General features: G+C 38.0%; 1 protein-coding gene across 5 annotated transcripts in view; it reads right to left on the reverse strand.

Annotated features, from left to right (window-relative positions):
• Positions 1-24,231, reverse strand: part of LOC135210913 (uncharacterized) — a 350,754-nt gene that overhangs the window by 30,694 nt on the left and 295,829 nt on the right. For all 5 annotated transcript variants that reach the window (XM_064243867.1, XM_064243865.1, XM_064243868.1 and 2 more), the window contains 4 exons: positions 20,656-20,841; positions 19,767-19,910; positions 7,255-7,464; positions 6,568-6,789 (listed from right to left, as the gene is read on the reverse strand). In XM_064243867.1, coding sequence (XP_064099937.1) covers positions 6,568-6,789; positions 7,255-7,464; positions 19,767-19,910; positions 20,656-20,841 — 762 coding nt within the window. The remainder of the gene's footprint in view (positions 1-6,567; positions 6,790-7,254; positions 7,465-19,766; positions 19,911-20,655; positions 20,842-24,231) is intronic.

Here is a 24,231-nt window from a genome sequence, read left to right on the forward strand (position 1 = left end):
ATAGACTTAACACTCTTATTTTTTGTCTATTCCTAAAGCTTGTGCTAGGCTCAGACCATCAGAGATACCTAGCTCAGTTTCATGCTTCTTAAATGATGTTCTCAAACTGGCTTCAGATACTGACAACAATTCATGTAGCTATATACCACTCCTAAGGAAAACATTATTTCTGCTAAGCCTGGCTTCAGGAGCCAGGATATCTGAACTGTCGGCTCTCTCTAGAGACTCTGGCCATATCGAATTTCTTCCATCAGGAGAAGTTCTTCTATCCCTAGACCGTAGTTTTTTGGCCAAAAATGAGGATCCTTTAATGAGATGGGCTCCTTGGAAGATCCTCCCTCTTCCTCAAGACCCTTCTCTATGTCCAGTGACAACCTTACGAGCCTATCTGTCCAGGACATCTTCTAGGTCCTCAGGTCCCTTATTCATAAGAGAGAAAGGTGGCACTATTTCCTTAAAAGGAATTAGGCAACAAATCCTATACTTTATCAAACAAGCCAACCCTAATTCATTCCCCAAGGCCCACGACATCAGGGCAGTAGCCACCTCAATTATTTTCAACACATGAATTTCGATGATCTTAAGAAGTATACGGGCTGGAAGTCGCCGACAGTATTCAGACGTCACTACCTGAAATCGTTAGAATCTCTTAAATTTCCAGCAGTGGCAGTGGGAAACACAGTTTCTCCTGACACTGCCTAAGTAGTTTTAGTCATAGATCCAGATCTCCTTTCTACCTGCCTCACTAACATTTTTCCTGTGATCCTGCCACCAGGCTCTACCCTGATTTCGAGCCTTAGCTGCCAAAAGGCTATATCGTGATGTTTTCCCTTATTTTTATGCTAGGGTTACTCACAACTGTATATAATGTATTATTCTAGTTTTAAGTTATCGTAAGTTAGCATAAGTATACTGTTAATTCCTGTTACTTATTTTAAGGCTAACATAAGTTACTATAAGTTAGTTTAAGTATTTATACGATAACTTTGTAATATTTAATCTAGATTATACTCATCTTATGCTTTTTACATGTTTTCTTATTACCTTATACTGTTACCTTTTCCCCAAGCCTGTGCTAATTCTCTGGTACTATTTCACGAAGCGACACGGGCTGAGCCCAGAAAACGGATTTTGACGAAGGAAAAATCTATTTCTGGGCAAGGGCCGTGTCGCCCAGTGAAATCCCCCCCTTTTCTCTCTCCCACCCTTGTGCCCCATCTTGGTCTTCTAACTTCAAGGATGGCCGCTAGAGGCGCTGGTGTTGGCGTGGGTGAGCAAGTAGTAGTAGTTGCTGGCACGGGCTGTGTACCAGCTCTCTCTAGCAAGGGGATTTTGTGGAGGAGAGATCTAAATGACAAGAGACCCGTGGTAGTGGTTTCACTCGCCCCAGTACCATACCGACACCCTCTTTTATTTAGGGTGAGCGAGTCAGAATGCTCTGACATCCCCTTTTTATTTTTCTCTGGTAATGTAAGCATTATTTACCTTAGAAATATGAACTGAAAGGATAGTTCACTGGGCGACACGGGCCCTTGCCCAGAAAGATTTTTCCTTCATCAAAATCCCTTTTTTAGTATCACTTGGTTCTTCCTTTTTGCTTACTACTCCTACTAAAGGCCTCTTTAAAAAATAACTATCCAAGGAAGATTGCTTCTGCCTACTTTTGACAATGTTCCTGAAACGACTCGGGCAAACATCATCGAACTGTGCAAGCATATGACCTGTGTAAGCTTTTCAGGGTGTCTCTTTTCTACGATTGATTGCACCTTATGGAAAGCAGCTAGAGCATCCATAATTTCTGCCGTTGTCATAGAGTCCTTGTCCTCCTCCTCGCCGCGGCTAGAGAACTCCTCTTGAGCGATGTTATGTCGCATGGCCTCCAACTCCTTCAGGTCATCCGTAGTAGGCTCCTCTTGGTGCTCCTCGAGAAGGTCATTGATGTCGTCATCGTCGACGACCAGCCCCATGGACTTGCCGAATGCAATGATCTCGTCAAGATCTGGTTGCGAAACAGTTTCAGGATCATAAACTTTTTCTGAATCTGCAGCACCAGCTTCGCCCATGTCGAATCCCTCGAAGTCTCGGGCGGATAAGGCATCAGGCCAGAATTTCCTCCACAAGGAATTCAAGGTTCGCCTCAAAACCTCCTGCCAAGCTTGGTCGATGAGTCAGATGCATATTACGATATCAAATACTCCTTCCAAAATTCACTCAAGGGGAGGTTTGTGGTATCGGTGATGTTGAAACATCTCTTGAAAAGTTGTTTCGTATACAGCTTCTTGAAGTTCGATATCACTTGCTGGTCCATGGGCTGGAAGAGAGGGGTGGTGTTAGGCGGAAGATAAAGAACCTTGATGAAGGAATACTCCACTAGAATATCTTCCTCGATGAAGGAATACTTGATGAAGGAATACTCCACTAGGATATCTTCCTCGAGGCCAGCAGGCATTTCAGAGGGAGGCGCTTCTCTTCCAAGAATTTTTTCACTGTCGGGCCGAAACACAGATTTACCCACTCAGTGAACAAAAGCCTCGTTACCCAGGCTTCCGCATTAGCCCTCCACATCACTGGAAGCTTCTCCTTAAGCATTTTGTGGGCCTTGAAGGCTCGAGGAGTCTCGGAATGATAGACAAGTAGGGGTTTCACCTTGCAATCCCCACTGGCGTTTGAACAAAGTGCGAGCGTAAGCCTGTCTTTCATAGGCTTATGCCCGGGTAGCTTCTTCTCTTCCTCCATGATGTACGTCCGATGAGGTATTTTTTTCCAAAAAAAGGCCAGTCTCATCACAGTTGAAGACTTGCTGAGAACTGCAGCCTTCCCTGACCATCATCTCGTCGAACGTCTTTTTAAAGGCTTCCGCCGCTTTCGTGCCCGAGCTGGCCGCCTCCCAATGCCGCACCACCTAATGGATGCCAGTCCGTTTACGGAATTTCTCGAACCACCCATGCGAAGCCTTGAAGTCTGGGGTTGGCGTTGATGTCCCTTCTCCTCCGTCGTCTTCGGTCTGGGCAATCAAATCGCCAAAAATAGCGCTGGCCTTGTGGCAGAGTGCCGTCTCCATTATCGTATAGCCAACGATTTCCTTGTCTTTTATCCATACAAGAGGAAGCCTTTCCATTTCATCGTGCACGTGGGTCCTCTTGCTGGACAAAATAGTGACGCCCTTGGAAGGTGTAGCTGCTTTGATGACATCCTTCTGCTTAAGGATGGTGCCTACTGTCGACGGATATCGGCCGTATTCCTTGGCGATCACACTCAATCGCATACCAGCTTCATACTTCTTGATAATCTCCATCTTCATCTCCAAAGAAAGCATCCTCTTCTTTCCATGAATTTCAAGTTTCTTGGGACCCATGACTACGTATATATACTGTACGTAATTATGTTATGTAGTACGTGTACGTATGTAGTAAAGTTCTCACACAACATGATAAAATATACTACAATGAAATCACTAACGAATTTACGTTAATAAATGAAATCGTTAGAAAGAACGAAAACCGAGTGCGTATAGAAACGATGCTGCTACTGAGTGGCCGAAAAAGCATGCCGCTACGTAGATGCATCATGGGAGGGATGCTGACCAATAGGAGAGAAGGATCTCATGGCAGTGACTAGCATCAGGAACCAATGGGAGAGCGGGAGGATGGTGGCGAGTCTACTCAGTTGGCGGCGCGTGTTTCAAAATTGTTATCGGTGGTCCGGGCGAATCTCGGACTTTACAGCAACAACCTTTCGTATCTTGAACAATTTTTGTATGTAGAGCCGTAAAATTTTTCGTATTTGCTTTCGTATCTCGAGTTTTTTGTAAGTTGAGCCTTTCGTATCTCGAGGTACCACTGTACTTCATCAAGAACTCCAAAACCCTCCAACAAAAATGATAAAGAAGGCTACTGGAAACCACCGATGTTACTCAGGAGCCAGCAGAAAACGAATTGGCACTCTCTGCCAGGTTGTTCCTTCTCTCAGTCCTGATAGTAGGCAGGGCATGTTAACTACACCTGGACCAATGCTTGTGCTACCGCTCATTTTGAATTTTTAGGTTGTCATAGGTAGGAAGCTCTTAGCTATGTAATTACTTAGTAAGTTTCTTATGTAAAAATATAAAATTGTAGAACAAGGTACGTATTGGTGACAATGGGGTTTGGCCAAATGTATGAGAGAGGAGCAACTTCTGGCCTCCCTTAACCTGAGAACACAGTCACTCATCCAGTTTCTTCCTTTCTGCCCTGCTAAAAGGACGTGCCACTGTCCTTCCTTCCTTCCAGGTTTGTTTCATCACAACCCAAATAAACATATATGCCTGAATCACTATTTACATGGAAGGCATAGATGCTGAAATCTCAGTGTTTGGTAAGCCTGCAGGATCAAATGGAGTATCTGCAGACTATAAGGTGTAAGAAACCAAATCTCTAGTAGCTTCAAAATTTGTAAAAGTTACAGGCCCAAACCTACAGTTTAAAGCAAGGTAACTGCATCTATAAGTCTTCCAGAATCAGAAAAGCAGAACATTTGACACTTTACCCAAAATTTTGAAGACTACATCAATATATGTACTTTGTCATGAATGATTGGTGAAGACAAAAGTGGTGGGTTTGTAACTTCTTCAACCGGTAACTGCCTAATGTGATTACTCATATGAAGAAGCACAAATCTGAGTATATCTGTAAAAATTATAAGTAGCAGAAGTGTACTTGCCTTAGTGAAGACGAATTCTAAGTCTAGAGATTAAGCTCATCCTTTTCTATCAGAAAATATGCAGTATGGATACATTAACCATAAACTAATTAGTCCCCTGCAGGAACAGCCTGACAACTCTCCTGGGTAGAAAAAGTGTCCTGTCTCTAGAAGGGTTTGGCAGGCAAGAATGGGATTGCAAAGTGTTAAGAAAGGGTCTTTGTTAACAGTCGTCAAATCATGGAAAGTTGGAAACAAATCAATCCTTCAATTACCATATCTGGAATGCTGCAAACAAAAAAGCCATCAGTTTATTCCTGTATTCTTCCTCCTCCTAGATGTGGTTATCTACCACAGGATCACAAATTGAGTGCACTGGGATAGCAAAAGTAGTCATTGTACTAGAAGCTTAGCTGCATTATTATCTGTACAGGGAACTTGTTTGACTGTCTGTACTGACTGTCTTCACAGATTGCTGAAGGATGTGAAATAGCTGCTAATTTGATCTGACATACTTTTGAACTGCTGATGGTTGTGCCTCCTGCCAAGATGGCAAGGTCACTGGGGAGTAAAACAATCTCTACTAATAAAACAAGTTAGTTAAGGATGCAGACCTAACCCAAGCAAATAACAGATGCAGATCCCTGTCAGGACTGTCAACCTATGCTCAGGTGTCTTGTTTTTAAATAGGGATGAAGAGGCAAAATACAAAAACAAATTTAAAAATGCATAAAGGTTACAAACCTCGATACAAATCACTTAACAATTAAACAAAAATTGCCAATCGTAAGAGACAAAATCCAAAAATCAAGTAATCCAGAGTTAACACGCAAAATATTCCAATACATAACACCTACAACTAAGAGTGAATACTGCTGGTACCTGACATAAATGCCAATAACTAAACTAGAAACCTACACTTAACAATGAAAATAACAGTAAACAATATGTAGACCAAAATCTCGTCATGTTAAAATAATAGAAAAACCCTTGAAAGTTAGCACAAACCTTTACCCTAATCATAACTGCATACAGTAAAAACCAAATTAGTAATAAAGTTGACCAGTACTGTTCAAGCAAAAATCACAACAAAAAGTAAAAGACAATCATTTTCTAAAAGATACTGTAACTGGAAAATCTGACATAGCCAAACAAGATCAGTGCAAATTTCACTTCATAAAATGAAACAAATAATGTACTTACAGATGAACTCTGCATTTGCTATTACCCTCAAACAGGGTGACAAAAAACACTTGAAATGGAGGATTTATCAATCAATGTCAATAAAAGTAAACAGCAGTAAGGAAATCAAATGGAAAGGTTAAGTGAAATTATAAAACTGCTGATAATATGGAAAACAAGGGCAATGCCAAAGAAAGTGCAGTTAAGTCTGGAGATCTCTGTAATTACAAAAGTTAGGAATTTAGCAATCCAATGGTGCAAGTACCTAGCTACCTTGTCAGCTGATGATTATCATTTTTGTTTGCTAAACAAAAGACTGCTATATCTTATATTTTGTGGACCACAAAATTAGATTCCAGTACAAGTTATGGGTTTGCAGCGAAAGCAATTTATACTGACACAATAATATTAAGGAAAGGGGATTATATCAAAAGGTGAAGAATGTCCCTCAACCCTACGGATGTGCAAAATGAATCTGTTAAATTCTCATTTCATCTACCAAGACAATGGTTTGCAATTTGAAAAAAAATATATAGAGAATAATAAAAAATAAGTAAAGATTTTATGGATGCCAATTTGTGTTTGTAAACTGTTTATTTTCTTTTCCATTGGACAAGCCAACAACACATCCACAAATGATACGCATGGACAAGATTTGCTGTTCAGATGTTTAACATTTTAATCAAAAGCAATGATAGTAATGGGTACCTTTTCACAGTTGTCTAAAGAAAACACCCAACCTCCAAGGGTTAAGCGTCTGAGGAATGGGAATGATCCAGGCATTAAAGCAAAGAGTCTGTGAGTTGTTGCATCATCTATGACATCAGCACCAAGATTTGAAGTTAATGAAACATCAACCAGCTTTGGGAAATGTCTAAGCATAAAGAGCAGCTGTGGTCCCCGTAGAACAACTTTATTATTTAAGGTAACCTGAAAAAATCAAAACAATCATAATGATTGACATACAGTACAGGTTTCATAAATAAAGTAATCAAGACAAATGTAAGGAGAATATACAAAAGAAAGACAACAAAAATAAATATTATACCTATAAAAATACTACATCAATCAAGTAAAGATAATGCAAACATTATCAGTAAAGCAGACTGGGAAATCATGAATGTATGCCAACTGCAGACCTGGACTTATGATCAGCTAGTGGGTTAAAAGCCTCTTTCAAGTACTGGACTTTTGATGTACAATCATGCTTTAAACTATTGCCTCAGTTCCCTTACTATTTCAGATAGTATTCAGCAAGTGGTATTTGGAAACTATTTGCCAGGTGCTGCAGGCACACAGAAACACTACCACTCATTGCACAGAGGATGTGTCCTCGTCACAATTTCTTATTACTTGCAAATAGAATAATATAAAATGCAGTATTTGGACTCATACCTCAAAATGATCTAAGTTTAGGAATGCTAAAGTATTATTGTCAAGTGGTGGAACACCCTCTTGCAACGCTGAAATAACATCATCTTGTCTTGACAGCCTAGCTAATGCTCCTTCATGAACTGTTACCAGGACACGGCAACTTCCCAAGTCAACATGCTGCAGCTCAGTAACAGTCAAAAACTGAACAAACTCTCGCAAGGATCTTTCAGTCTGGAAAAAAAATTACCAGTATGAGAGACATATCAAAGGTTTGACAGTGCAGTAGCTTAAGTACGGTCATATTAACTTAAACTATAATTTACAAAACAGATTATCCATTTTTCCTGAGTAATGCTTACAAAGCTGAAGCAGCTATGAATACACACAAATATTCTAAGCAATCAGCAATTCTCTCTAAAACTTCTGACACACCAAACAGGTCTGTATCTTCATTTGCTTTTAAACGCGTCTTGTTTCCTCCGATAATCTAAGAAAATTCAGCTTTAGAAAATAAGAATTTTATTTATTTGTAAAATTAGTCCTGTGCTTAAACACAACTTAGGACACTGACTTACACAGACTGTCAAAAAATGTCCTGTATGCAATTAATCTTTTGAATTTTTATCTTATACTAGCATGACATAATACAACATAGGTATTCTAGTAGACCTCTTAACAATTTAGGTATATTACGTATATATGCTCATGTTGACATTTAACCACATAAATAAAAAAAATCAAGTCAAAACGCTTAATGTCATATGCACAAGACATTAGAATGTATTTGTTCAACTCAATTCTCTCTTGAAAGCACTAAACAGGAAATCATTTCTTCTAATTACATCTCAGTCCTACTATCTCTGCATCATCTTTCTGATTCAAGGTTTTCTCGCTGTGTATTATCTACAGGTTCTTTTGAGATAATGTACAAAATAACTTGTCAAACTACAAAAAGAATGATCCCATCATAAACAACTTGATTAATTAATAAATATTCACTGATACTTAATGATGGTCTGTGATCCATAGGGAATAGAGGATAAAATATAAAACATATCACAGTATATTCCAGAAGTCACTACACTGCACAGTCATTGTTAATTTTATTGACATAGTAAGGATTAAGACAAGGTCAAAAGTGGATTTTCAATTACGTACAACACAAGGAGAGACGTGGAAGCATATCTGCTAAGAATGACAGCAGAAGAAAATGTTGGTAGATGAGAGAGCAGTAGGCCCCCTACTTACCCTCTTTACTACCACTTAACTACATTGCTACAATGCTCACCAACCATCCCAACTCACAATGAAGTATATCTCCTTTTTATAAGAGATGATGGCTTATATTTCTGTAGGAGCAAATTGGACTTTCTATTTGCTTCATCCCAATCCATTATACACATATTTTCTCATATTTGCATCCCATATATACCCAGACTCAGTCTTTTGTCTATGACAGAAAAAAGTATGGTAGTCTGATAAAGCATATGCCATAGGTATCCATCCAACAACCATCTTATACTTTGTGAGTCTACAGCACTATTACTAGCTCCGTCTTGAATTCCCTAGCTTGTTTGTAGGATTGCTGTTTCACAGCATCAATCAAACCCTTTTTCATTATTAATCAATGAATGTATAATTTTTTCTTTTTAAATTCTTTCTAGAAAATATGTGATAAAAGTGCAGTTTCTGTTCCTTAGCAGGTAGTTTCCACAAATACATACTAAGAGTTTTCTTCTGGTTTTAAAACATTATGGTGAGAGGTAAAAGTAACTAGTTATGGAATCAAGTGTTTCACAGGGTATTTTTTATATAAATCTGCTTTTGTTAAATCTTGGTGTTGGATTCTTAGTTTTAAGTATTTATAATGACTGACTAATGAGCTGTTGCATAGGTATGTAGTCCTTGGAGAAAAGTTTTTGTTCACCTTAACATATAGAAATGGTTTTCTTTACTACACTGTGAATGAAGAATAAGCTAACTGTCCTTATTATTTCATAGTAGTATATACGTATATGTATTCTTGGTACGTATTTTAAATGACAATGACACACCAATGGGAATACTATTTGATAATACTATTTTGACAGTTACTGGAGAATTTGGAAGCAGAATCGGGTGGTGCCAGATATTCAAGAAGGTTAATAACCTCCACTTCTGATGCCCCATTCAATTCAAAGCATTTTCTGAGCCTGTGTTTCAGGCAGTAGATGAGGGAGTCATATCGATAATAAAAAAATGAAGGATAAAATAAATAGCAAATAGCTCATCTGGTTTTTTATAGCCACATATCTACTGTTCTGAAACTGATATGAGGACAGTGGTTGATCATTGATCTCGGAACTCTGAATCAGTTCCTTGAGCAGGGCTCTTTCAGTCCATTAATCTATCAAAAACAAGACATTTTAACAATTAAATTTCCATGTTCCAGGGCACCCAGATTCCAGGAAATTCCATTATTTTATATGGAATACAGAGATGTTCCAATGTAGTCTTTTGTTTTGGATTGGCCACACCCTACAGTTTTCTCCAGAGTTCTAGAAACAGCAGTGACTAGGAAAAATAGGAATGAAGTTAGGTTGCAAAGGTATATGGTGACAGCATACAGTTCAAACCTTAGGCACCACTTGCAGAAGATCCACTTCTGCTATGACTTAGATTTCAAGGTCAGTTGGGAGAAATAAATCTCTAGAACCAGTTGTAAGGGCTATCTATCTTTGCCTGGAAATCTGGTTCAACTTACAAAATAGAAGTTCAAAACTATTTCCAGTGTTAGCGGAGTCTGTAGAATCAGTCCCTCACAAGGTTTCTGGCAAGTTCTTGGGAGTGACATATACATATATTCTCTCTGGAGATGATCCCTTGCAATTACTTTCTTTCTTTCTTTAAATGTTCAACTGAAAACCATTATGGAGAAAGTCAATTGACAATAAACCCAAGGCTGTTCCAAAGCAAAATCAGTCTGCAATGAGAGTTTATAGGAAAAGGTATAAATAACAAAAAACTGATATACCTGAATTCAGGAGACATCAGTAGAAAGCAGGAAGGAATTTCTTCCTTGCTTAAACATCTGGAGATCAGAAGGTTCCACAACAGCACTAGGCAAACTATTCCACATTTTAGTTGTAGCCAAAATAAACCACCTGGCAAACTGAATACGTAAAGGTTCCCAATACGTACGTACTTTATCCGAAACCCTTGGTGACAGCTGTTTTTGGATTTCTTAAAATTCTGGAACTGCAGCTTGCTCCATAAATACACAAGCAGAGTCTCTTTCTATGAAAACATTCTGTGAAACTAAAAATATGCAGCATCAAAAATAAACAAAATTTTCATTTACTTGTGTATCATGTAATACTTAAAATTCTGTCCAAAAACATGATTTCATCACACATATCGTGCAAGATGCATTTTTGGTAGATTACACATGGTTATACTTCATGTGCTAGTTTCATTTTTGAAAAATTACACTACGTTAGGGTTTCTATGCCTGTCTAAGTTTGGTAGATTCCACTGATAATTCCTTTGACATCTTGGTAAGTTAGCTTTTAACTAATTCAAATGCCTAGAAGCATAAGTTCATTAGGTTAAATGCAAATCTTCATACATTCAACCAGGCTTGTTAAATTTGAGGTTTGTCTAAGAAGTCATTCCTATTTCTTATAATTAACAACCATTTACTACTAGCTGCAAAACACAGGCATAAACAACAGCAAGTACTGACGTAAATTTACTTAACTAACACACATTTATTAGGAGTTGGATTACTGTTGTCGACTTGTCAAAAATGTGCTAATTTCCAAAAGTGATTTCCTTAAATAAAAAAAAAAATTCTTATCCATCTTTCACCCTAAATTCAAGGGTGTAACTTTGGTTGAAAAAAGAGAGAGAGAGAGAGAGAGAAGGCCAGAAACATTTTGGAAGAGGCAAAAGCAACATCTGAAACCAGTGAAATCCCACCTTACTTCATTATATTTACTGCATTTACATAAAACAAAAGCTGTTCGTATTATTTAAACCCAGCTTTGATAATTTAAAAAAAAAGTCTGAATTACATTTTGTCAAGCAACTAATGGCAGTGATGATCTCTTTACTTTGTTGATGATATCAGTAAAATGCAATCAGCTGTTGATTTTACGTATATAAACATTGTCAGAATGCCAATGGTGAATGATCACTGCTGTTCATAAATTAAAATATGATAACAATAGGACAATAATACAATAAATATAATTACATAAAGCATGTAAAACATCAGTTTTATCAGACTTATAATTAATATTCTCAGTACATTTGAATTTTGCTAATACGTAGATATCTGTCAGTGTAAAACCTAACCTAATCAATAGTCTCTCTCTTTCTCTCATGTTAAAAAGTATGGTACTAGGTTTCAGATAGTAGTCACATAATAGGAGAGTACATATGCTAACGCATGAAATTGCATCCTAAAAAGTCCAATAAACATGTTTTTCATGGTAAGCAATCTTACATGCAGCACCAAACCATGGGTTACCTTTGAGACAAAACTTGATAAATTTAGAGGGAATTCTCCTTTCGATAACATTGCTAAAATGATCATTTACACTCAATAATACATATCTGAACTTCTATAAATATCATTCCAACTATATTCCATAAGATCAAGGTAAATACCATCCCAATAGGACTGGGATTTCATGTAGTACACCTTTCTTGAAAAGATAAAATCAGGAACAATCTGATAAATCTACACATTAACCTTATTTGAACTAAGATCAGATGTGGCCACTTGCAAACCAACTCCACATGCTATTATCCTTGTAACATCTATCAATACAAGGTCAAAAAGGTTGCCAGATTTGTGAGAGGGTTCATTTATTAATGCTCACAAGAAATACCAATGTAAAAATCTAAAGCAGCAGGACCATGATTATCTGCTGCAATTACAGCTGAGCTGGTCATGGTCAGCAGAAGTACACCCTGAAAATTTCCTAACTCAAGAAGAGAAGTAGAACTGATCTCTCTTGCTTCCAGCCTTGAATGGATGAGTAATGCTTAATGACATCATCTGCTTCCCTAAAATATCAAGGATGCATGAAGTCAGAAAGGTAAAGTCATTTGGTCAAAGATTCTTACATGGCCCAAGGAACATTGGCATTGAAAGGTTTGTTAATTAATCCATACAGACCCCAAGACCACTCTTGTTAAGCCTGAGCTGAACCAGAGTGATTTTTGGACATTCTCATTCTCTTCTAACTGGTGGACAGACCAAGAAAATTTCCTGACTAGAGGACCTATCAGAGGTTACAGGTCTGGATTTCCTAGACTTGAGAGAGATATTTCTTCGCCTCCTGAGCTAATATCCTATAATACCCTAGAAGTGGTATCTTTCTTGTACATACTTAAAATTTTAAAAGAGCAGCATGTGAAGCTTTTGTGAAAGCATCTTTATTTGACCTTACACAGAACACGATCTTGCTCATGTCATCTGCATCTTTAAGGCAAGTCAGTTAGACTCTATGCTTTATCAGGTAAGGTCACTCCTGACAAAAGACTAGATTCCTTGACCTGTATTTTGACACTATGTTGTAAAGGTTCTAACCCCGCTGACTGGTACTAATTGTTTGAGTGTGCCCTTTGTTACTCCCTCACTTAAAAATTATGTTTGAGAATATTAACATTCTCTTTTGTCCTGTTGTAGGCTTACCCTTGAAGAACTCTGAAGAATCATAGACTCTACAAGAGGTAAAATTGTTTTTTTTTTTCCCTCAGGACAAATTAGAAAGCTCATCATAAGAAATACAGTGCAATTTCTTAGTGGCTCAGGGGGCAAGACTTATACAAGAGTTTATGAAAACATGAGGGTCAGCAACTATCAAATTAAATTTAATCAATGTTTTGAGATAAGGAAAGGACTTTATTAACATCATTAATTTGAAAGAATAATTTGGATGTCAATGATATGTTTTAATGGTGGGATCTTGGAGTTCTTAAAACAATATTTGCCGATTTTTATTTATATTATATATTATTTTTGAAATATATATTCTTTTGGCCATGTCAAAATAACAGAATAAGTGGTCCCTTCTGTTGGAGAGAACTCTAGACAGAAGGAGCATCCTTCACCTCTCACTCCACTATAATTCCTCATTATGATATACTTGGGTTACCTGTTCCTATGTGATATACATCTTCTTTCCCATCATTATCCCTACATCAAGCGGTTGGTTGCCTGATGTGCCTTCTTCACTGTCTTCTATCATCCTCCACCAAACCTCTTCTCTCCAAATCTTCCTTCACTTGATCTCGGCATCTAATTCTCTGTCTCCCTCTCAATCTTCTTCCTCTAACAGGTTCCTCCCAAGCCCTCTTCACTCAATCTGTGTCATCCATCCTCAACACATGCCCATGCCATCTCAATCATGACTCTCTTATCACCTCTGTAATCTTTACTAAGCCTGCCCTTCTTATTTCATCATTTTCCAATCCCTCAAGCAGTGATATTCCAATCATCCACCTCAGCATTCACATCTCTGTTCTCTCAAGCTTTACTTGCTCTCTTCTTCTTAGAGCCCATGCTTCCGATCCATTCACTAACACTGGTCTTATCAATGCGCTATAGATCTTGACTTTTAGCTTGATTGGCATTTTCTTATCACATACCACTCCAGCTATATCTCTCCACTTTCCCCACACAGGTTTTATACAACTGTCAACTTCAGCCTCATATCCTCCCTCTTGGCTTAAAGTAGATCCTAAGTATTTAATCTTTTCTGCCTGTTTTATAATCATGCCTCCACTTTCTTGTATTACTATTCTGTCTCTATCTTCCCTACTGCTCACCAAAACTTCTGTTTAATTTACATGCACCTTTAAGCCACCCTTCTCTAAAGACTCCTGCCACTCTTCAACTCTTCTCTGTAGGTCCTCCCCATTTTCAGCAGTAATCTCCAGATCATCAGCATACAACTCCCACAGCCCTTCATTACTGATCTCTTTACACAACACATCCAAGATCGACATAAACAAAAATGGGCTTAATGCTGACCCCTGGTACAATCCAATACTAACTTCAAAGTTTTGTGTTTCCTCAATGCTGTTATTACTTTTGTGCTTGTTCTTTGATATATCATCTCGACCAGCCTAACCAACTTTTTGGGAACTTTCCTTTTTCTCAAACACTAATGCTGACCCCTGGTGTAATCCAACACTAACTTCAAAGTTTTCTGTTTCCCCAATGCTGTTATTACTTTTGTGCTTGTTCTCTGATATATCATCTCGACCAGCCTAACCAACTTTTCAGGAACTTTCCTCTTTCTCAAACACCAGAGCATCACTTCTCTTGCGATTCTATCGTACGCTTTCTCTAGGTCTATAAATGCACAATAGAGCTCCTGTTTCCCTCTAGCCTATTTTTCTGTAGCTGTCTTACTATGAACATGGCACCCACTGTCCCTCTTCTTCTCATGAATCCATACTGCTGTTTCCCAATCTTGACAATCTCTCTTAATCTCTCATCCAGTATCCTCTCTAAAACTTCAATCCATGCTGTTAGTTTAATTCCCCTGCAGTTACCACAATCCATGACATCTCCATTCTAGTACTAGTATATATATAGCTATATATATATATATATATATATATATATATATATATATATATATATATATATATATATATATATATATATATATAGCTATATATATATATATATATATATATATATATATATATATATACATATATATAATATCTTATATATATATATCTATATTAGATATATCTATCTATTAATAAAAATATTTATATATATATATATATTATATATATAATATTATATAATATATATAGCATATACAATGGTACCTTGACATACGAAAGTCTCAACTTACGAAAAATTCAAGTTACGAAAGCAAATACGAAGATTTTTTTGGCTCTACACACGAAAATAGTTCAGGTTACGAAAGGTTGTTGCTGTAAAGTCCCGAGATTCGCCCGGACCACCGAGAACAATTTTAAAACTCGCGCGCCGCCAACTGAGTAGACTAGCCACCATCCTCCCGCTCTCCCATTGGTTCCTGATGCTAGTCACCGTCGTAAGATCCTGCTCTCCTATTGGTCAGCATCTACCCCATGTGCTCTACGTATTCTATTGGTAAAAGGATGCTGTAAATAGAAAAACTTATTCATTCAATACATTTAATTAATAAAATAATTAGGTAAAGATAGAATAAAGAATAGAAATGAATGGTTATTATACTGTTTGGTAGTTTCAGTAGTTGAAGAGAGATAATTAAAATTTGATTACTGTACTGTGTGCTAGGTAAAAGTGGTTGCTTGGCAATCGTTCGGTACTCGTAAGTGCTGAACGTAAACAAAAGGTTGGAAGCTTTTTTTTTTTTATTATAGTTAATGGTTACTTAATAATTATTTGAAAAGAGTACATGCAATACATTTAATAAAAAAAATTGTGAATTAGATATTATAAAATATAAAATAAATCAGACTGCTATCATCGAAGTCAAAAAATATTTTCTAGAATTCTTCTTCTGTTTTGATATTATATGTTTCATTATAGCTGTCAGTAAATCGGTATCTCCATTAGGTAAAGATAGAATAAAGAATAGAAATGAATGGTTATTATACTGTTTGGTAGTTTCAGTACGTAGTTGAAGAGAGATAATGAAAATTTATGATTACTTACTGTGTGCTAGGTAAAAGTGGTTGCTTGGCGATCGTTCGGTACTCGTATCTCGTAAGTGTTGAACGTAAACAAAAGGTTGGAAGTTTTTTTGTGTGTATTATAGTTAATGTTTATAGTTAATGATTAATCAATAATTATTTGAAATGAGTACATACTGATTATTTATACATTTTATTGGCATATTCTAAGCTTTTAGCTTCTTAGGTTTAGATGTCAGAATCATAGACTAGGCTACAGTAGCAAATGCTAACATAGGCTAGGCTTATTGCTAAGGGACATATGCTAAAGTCCTAATATATGCAGTAAAAATGGGGTTGAACATTACTTGCAGTTGAATATTACTCAAATATGTACAGTATTTTGCCTTTTTGGAGTCATATTTCTTCCGTTGGATCGGCGTCGTAGCCCTAGAACATGTGTTGTGAGCTTATAATTTACTGGGGTGTTTTTGTAGGGCTTGGAACGAATTAGGCAATTTACATGTAAAATGCAGTTCAAGATACAAAAAGCTTAGGTTATGAAGGCCGCCTCGGAACGGATTATATGAGGTACCACTGTGTATATATATATTTATATATATATATATATATATATATATATATATATATATATATATATATATATATATATATATATATATATCTATATATATATATATATATATATGATGTATATATATATATATATATATATATATATACGTATATATCGTAGTATATATATATATATATATATATATATATATATATATATATAATATATATATATATATATATATATATATATATATATAATATAATATATATATATATATATATATATATATATATATATATATATATATATATATATATATATATGTACCTAGTAATTTGATAATTTCAATTTAGAACTCTGATGGACCTGGTGCTTTACCATTCTACATTTTACTTAATGCTCTCTTCACTTCTGTACCCTGGACCTCCATCACAGGTCCCCTCTGTATTCCCCAATCTCCTCTCTCATTTTCAGTATTTAAAAGTTGTTCAAAATGTTCTCTACATCCCTTCTTACTGTCTTCATCCCTATACAATATATTTCCATCTCTATCCTTGATGACACCCAGTTTACCCAAATCCTGTCTCTGCTTTTTCCTCAATTTTGAAATCTTATACATAGAATATCCTTTTCTCCTTCTCTTGTTCCTAGTCTTTCATTCAACTGCTCTGCCGCACTTCCAATAGCCATACCTACCCTCCTTCTCGCATCTCTTTCCTCTTCTCTGTACCGTTCCTCTACACCTTGTGTATGCCTTACTTTTCAGTCCTAAAATGTTTTTTATTTTCTTTTGATTTTTTGCACCTCTCCAGTCCACCACCACTTTTCTCCTATGTCATATACATTGGGTAAGTTAACTACGTATGTGAGTTCTTACTATAGAAAATGTTCCAAAAGTGCTACAGTAGTTATATGTTCTGTTTGTAGTACGTCCATCTCGTTTTAAGTACATTGTCACTCCGTCTACTTACAGGACGGGATGGACAGCAAGTCCATTTGACAAAAATTTTCGGGATCTAGTGAGAACGAGTTCGATGTGACAGGGGTATAAGTTGAGATTCATTATGGGTGTGTTATTTAAATAAAAAAATTCTTAAAAAAATTTAAAATTAATTCTTACATGCTGTATAACCTGATCTACTTCCAAATTGGCACAGCAATTACTGTAAAGTGTTCCTTCATCCTTTGGCAATGTTTGGCTGGGATATATTTTAGTATAGTAAATATAATGACATTTCAAGTTATGGGTTTGTATTCAAACCCAAATCTACGTTACTTTTGTAAAACTATATTCAAAAAATACTAAAATCTTCAATTTATAATAAGTATATTATAAATGGCACACATTTTTATGTCTTCCATTTTGTTTTTAACCCACGACATGAAGTATATTAACCTTAGAAAAATTGTTAAAGGATATATGTACAGTGGTACCTCATTTGTTGAACGTTTCTTATATCGAACTTTCCATTTTTCGAGCAAAATTTTTGAGAAAGTTTTGTATCATTTGTCGAACAAATGCTCGTACTTCAAACAGACTGATTATCTAGTTTATACTTGTATTCAACGGCCTACTGTGTCCTACAAGAAAAACTGTATTATTTTTTCTATTTACTATGTATTTAGTTTAATGATAACCATATTCGACAAAAAATAAATAAAAGTATAAAGCATTTCAACATAAAATTTAGCTTTAAATATAAAATTTAGAATAACAGATGTATAAAATTGTATGTAACCGCGGTGATGTCATGCCCAGCTGGCTTGAGACTGAACGAGGAAGCGGTGATATGTTGAGGAGAGGAGAAGAGAGAGTAAAAATATTACTGTATGCATGCAAAAGTAATAACAATTCACATAAAAATGCGAATTTCACAATAAATTCAACGTAATGATAAAATATGAAAACAATCAAATGCAATACAGAAAAAAAAGTTCTTAATTGAGCCATTGTTCAGTGTGCTGAGTGAGACGGTCTAGTTGAACCATATTAACAAAATAGTAAATGAACGAACAAAGCTTTTCACAATAAAATTTAGCATAAAAGGTTATCAAAATCATCCATCAATGCGGTAATGCACAGCTAACTTGAGGTAGAGGGAGGGAGCGTTTATATTTTTGAGGAATAATGAAAGAATGATTTTAGGTTATCGTGCGTCATGATATTGTTGAGGAGAGAAGAGGAGACAGTAAATTCTTTACTAATGATATGTAAGCTACGTAAAAGCAGTACCAATTCACATAAAAATATTATGTTATTTCACAGTTAAATTAACATAGTGATAAAACATGAAAACAATCAAATGCAATACAGAAAAAAAAAGTTTGCTTAAGTCAGTGTTCGGTCCACTGAATGAGATGAAAGAGAGAGGAAAGGAGAGGGAGGAAGGGGTCTGCTTCCCACTGACTTACCAGCTGGGCTGGGATAATTATTCGCCCATTTCTTTCACTTACAGTTGATCTGCCCAAACCACTTCTTTTTGTTATAGTAAAATACCTATCTAGCGACAATTGCTTTTTACGATTTTTTTACTACTGTAAAAGTAACTCAGCTCCGTAATAAACAAACTGGCACCGCGTCCAGCTTCTGTGTGCCTTCAATTGCTTGTTTAAACAGCTTCCTTGTGGACAGTTATTTTATCTCTCTTTCCTTTTCTTGTATTCTTGACTTATTACTTATTTGTCTGCAAACTCCTCATGTTTATTTTAAAGTCTGCCATTTGCCAACAGTAAGTTGATGTGTTGTGACATAATTAATCTCTTTCATGCACTTAAGATCCAATTGTAAACATCCTGATTACTCTCTCTCTCAGACACCCAATCAAACACACACTATCGATTCCTTTGATTATCCTTGCAAAACATGAATAAAATTGATTTGCGGTTATCAACCTTTGCCTACTGCGACCATTCCAGTTTCCTCAAAGGGTTCCCATTTCTCCTCCCTCCATCCCCAGCCAGCCAGGTGCCATATTCACCAGTTTGTAAATCATATACAGAAAAAATAAAATCTCTAAAATTTTACTTCATATAACGTATTGTTTCATTACTTTACACTCTTAATTTAACTTTTGAACACATTAATAGAAAAAATGTGAAAAGGGGGACTTTTTGGGTTGGCTGGAACAAATTATCCTGAATCCCTTTATTTCTTATAGGGATATGTTTCATATTTCGAACAAATTGTACTTCGAACAGCCTTCTGGAATGGATTAAGTTTGAAGTCTGAGGTACTACTGTATACATAAACATGGACAGCTTCTTTAAGTCTGCCTGACATGGTATAACAATATTATAGTGCAAAAGAGCTTACCTCTACTTGAATGGTCCAACCATTCAAAACTAGGAATCGTAACGATTTGTTTTTAGCAAGAGCATTCAGAGTAACTTGCAAGGCTGCATCCCCAAGAAGGATATGAGGTGAGGTTAAGTCCAGCAGTTGCAAGGTTGTGTTTTCCTGAAAAAAAACTTTGTGTCAAATCAAAGGGTTAATAAACTTTTGGCTAATACTATACCCCTTTTGTAGTACATTAAGTTCTTCACTGGGCCTTCATAGTTTTTCAAATAAAATGCTACATATGTCACCTTTCCTTGCAGTTACTGAATATGGATACAGGTATGATCTACAAGGTAGATGAATTTAAAGGCTGCATAGTCAACAGGGATAGTATGTCATGTAATAGTATACGTAGTATGTATACCATGACAGTAAACTGATTTTAATGTACAGTGCTTCAACAAACATACTGTACATCATATACTGAAGCACATTAAAAAAATTAAATAAAGAGAAAGCACATTCTTCGGGTATAGGTAGGTATCTCCGTAAACTAAAGAGATTCTTTCAGACAGAGGACATTTTTCTAAAGATTGCACATGACCTTCTATGAATTCAAAATATATACAAATATAAGTTAGTAGGAAGAGTGATACTCTTGAACAGAACTACTGTAGAATGATACAAGCTTTCCACTGATAACTCCATGCTACTCATATCAAAAATTTATAAACCAAAGGTCTATTAGGGTTAGTCTGTCTTAACAATCTTGGCTGTGACCATCTGGGGTACGAACAAACTTAAAACAGAATGAACTGAGTAAAAGAAATAAAGTGCAGAAAGAATATTAAGAAAAAAGAAATGCCAAGAAAGAGAAAATGTTCTGACTGTACTATATTTCATACTTACTAAAAATACTACATACCTGTAAAGCTATAAGCACTGGAATTATTTCTGCTAATCTTGATAGGCCTTCCATACGCAGAGATGACAGACATTTAGTGAAGCGAACGGTTTCACCTAAACAAACAAGGTCCTCGGCTCCTAAGGTACATTTACTGATGTTTAGATGACATACTCGAGATGCTGGGTTCCGGAATGCTGAAAAAATCTTTGGAAAAAGAGAAAAGCAAATTAATAAAATAGCATAATAATAAAAATTAAGCTGATAACATTTTATTTGTTAAGTCATTTGGTGATCATGCTCTGGTGTATCCATTTTCTAATGCATTAAAATTCTACAGTAAAGGACTATTTTTGTGTCTGATGCATCCATTAATCTATAAACTTATACTGACACCTGGATCCTCTAATAATTTCATGGCATAGCAGAATAGTTCAGACATTGCATAAGTTAAGTACATAAATGGTTGTGATGCCTGTGGGCACTTTGTATAATGAAGAAACAAAAGCTGCACAAACTGATCACAAAGGATACATAAGGTATGGCTTTCTGGGCTTGGCCCGTGTTGCTCCGTGAAATAGGTTCCTTTAGCACTATTTCTAAGGTAAAATATTGTTATAATACCAGAGAACAGCTAAATTGGAAATGCCAGATTATTCTGGCTCGCTCACCTTTATTAAAAAGGTGTCGGTATGGTTCCTGGGGCGAGTGAAACCACTACCACAGGTCCTTTTCCATTTAGCCTCTTCCTACATCAAAAACCTCAAAAAGAGAGGAGCTGACCTAAGGCTCACTACCTACTACCGGGTAGGTAGCGCCTCTGCCGCCATTCCTTTGATAGCACTACTATGCTGCACACACGTTTTATTTTGCTGTGTTGTGTTTATCGCTTTTTTGGAATTTTCTTTCGACATGGATCGTCAATCTGCTTCTGCATCCAAGTTAAGTACTACTGCTATTATAGTTGACACTATTTAGGGGCTGCCCTTGGCAGGTTTAACCAAATTATTTAGGTTTTTATGAGTCGACGACCCACACGGCGCCGGCCCTGAGCCGCCCTAGTAGCGTGCTCCTTTGTGTCTCCTCGTTTTGTCTCACGTGGTCTCCCATATCGAGTGAGCTCGAATTATTATAGCAGTATTGTTACTTGTTATATTATTTTTGGTGATGCATTGTTGACGATTTTGTCTCTACATGGGGGATTTTACCGAGCACGTGTTCCCGTTTTCGTAGCCTTTCGGGACCCTACCGAACCAGTTTTCATACATGCATGTTCCCTTTTGGTTAGGTTACCTTGTTAGGCTCTGTGAGTATTATGCTAGTCCTCCTTTTAGTCCTAGCCTACCCTGGCCGCCTGTCCCGTGTTTATTCGTCACGACACTAGGCCAGCTGCTCGGAGTTTCCAGGTCTTGACCACCCTTCCTGGTTGGTCCTGCCTAGTCCTCCAGGACGTTCCTCTTTCTCTTCATCTCATTTTATTTCATTCCCCCCCGTGTATTATTTAGTTTTCGTTTTATTTTATCTCATATCAGCGAGTCGGCTTCGGTTGGCCTATAGCCTTCCTTTCGTCTGGCCTTCACCTCGTGGGTGTCTGCACCCAACCGTGAGAGGTCCAGGCGATCACGTAGTAGCCACCTCGCTACCGCACCCCTCGCTCCCCCCCCCGACATCTCCCACCCAGGTGGGTGATATCTCGCTCCCGTTGTCGCTGACAGCCGATCCGAGTTCCACCTCAGGGATGGAGAGAGGCCCCCATGGGGACCCACGGTGTGCGGGTGGCGCTACCCAGCTGTTCTCATTCCAGAGTACGGGAGGAGCACAGCTCTACCCAGCCTTGGCAGGCGACCAGGCTTGGATGAGCTCGGCTTCCCTCGGCTCTCTGGGCCATTTCCTTGCCCTCAGTCATCCCTCCCACCCGCTCTGGCGGAACAGGATTCCGGCATAGCCGAACTCCTTGTGGGTGATGACTATTTGGAGACTGGCCTCCAGCGGGCTTACATTATTTCATTTATCACCTTATATTTTTTTTGTGTATTTGTCTTACTTTAACTTGAAGCCAACATGCTTCTTCGGGAGCTACCCCTCCCTCTTAGTTTAAGTTTTATGGCGGAGTTACCAAGCGCCGCTGCCTCACCCGATCTCTCCCACCTCGACACCCCGTACCTGCTTGGACTACTCCTTCCCGGTGTATGGCATTAGTAGCTACCCCGCTTCAGTAGTTTTCTGTTCTCCGGTGTCACCGCAAATAAGGTTAGCTACTTGTTACTAGCTCTTTCGGTTTCTCCAGCATGGAGGCCGAGACGGGAATAATTTTACAACACCGGAACACTCCGGTGTTATGGCATATCAACTACGGACATTGTCCGAACGGTTAACAATGGTACTCATGTATCATTTCATTTACAGGCCACCCATTGTATGGAGACCGGCTGCAACGCCGTCCTCCAGGATCCCTGTGGGCACGATGTCTGCCGGACCCACGTCACCTGCGCAGTCCAACTGGAAGGTTCAGTAGTGTGGCATCACGAGAACTGTATCACCTGCTACGATCTCTTGGAACGAGTCTCCTCTGATGTAAGTGACTCTCCGGCGTGTACATAGAGATACGGGGTGGACCACTGTAACATATATGCCAACATATGCCTCCTAAGTTAAGTTATAATAATAAGAGATAAGTTTAAGTTTAACACTAACCTTCTCTTACAGGGAGCCCAGTCTGTTCGGGATGCTGCTCTCTCCACCCTCAAGGTATGGGTGGGCGGCTTCGGGCGGAACGTAGCCAAGGCAAGGCCATACATCCTCTCCCAAGAGATGGCTACTTTGATCTTTCCCGGGGGGAGGAACACCGGCTACGTAGACCCCGAAGTAGCAGCTCCTCTCATAGCTTCTATTCAAGCCGCGGTGTCCCAACATTCGGAGGCGGCTTCGGCGCAGGAGGTCGCAGAGGAGGTCGCGGCACTCGATCTGGACGTCGAGCCCATGACTGTGGACGGCATGGGCAACGGTAAGGATGCTAGTGAGGCAAGCTTTGTAGGTGCTCAAGGCCTCCCCTTGAGCACGTCTAGACCTTCTCCTTCCTCTTCTACTTCCTTCCAGGGATTCTCCGGGGGATTTCCGGCATTTAGGTCGAAATCCCTCTTGGCGATCCCTAAAGTCAAGGGCAAGCATGACTCTAAATCGCTGCCAAAGCCCCTTCCTAGAAAATCAAGCACCAGTCAAGTCCGTAAGACTCCAGCTCACCATCCCGGAGCGGACAAAATCAAACATGGGTCTCTCTACAAGGGGTCGAAGACTAAGTCTTCCAAGGAAAGAGCCCACTCTTCCTCTTCCGACCCTGTGGCATCCACCTCTAAAGGTGTGATATCGAAGGTATTCAAGGAGAGACCACAGCCCCCCTCCTTCGAACAGGAAGCATTTGCATCCAATATGATGCAACAAATGGGGAACATGGTTGGAAACTTGGTCAATACCAAGTTTCAAGAAATCTTGGAAAGGCTGGTCACTCAGGAGACCATAGTTGCAGGTCTCCAGCAAGGCGTAGCGTCGGGGCTTCAACAAGCCGGCCAAGTACCCCCAAGGCCAGGTTATGCCGGACTC

Source organism: Macrobrachium nipponense, chromosome 4, assembly GCF_015104395.2.
Source record: "Macrobrachium nipponense isolate FS-2020 chromosome 4, ASM1510439v2, whole genome shotgun sequence".
Classification (NCBI taxonomy): Eukaryota; Metazoa; Arthropoda; class Malacostraca; order Decapoda; family Palaemonidae; genus Macrobrachium; species Macrobrachium nipponense.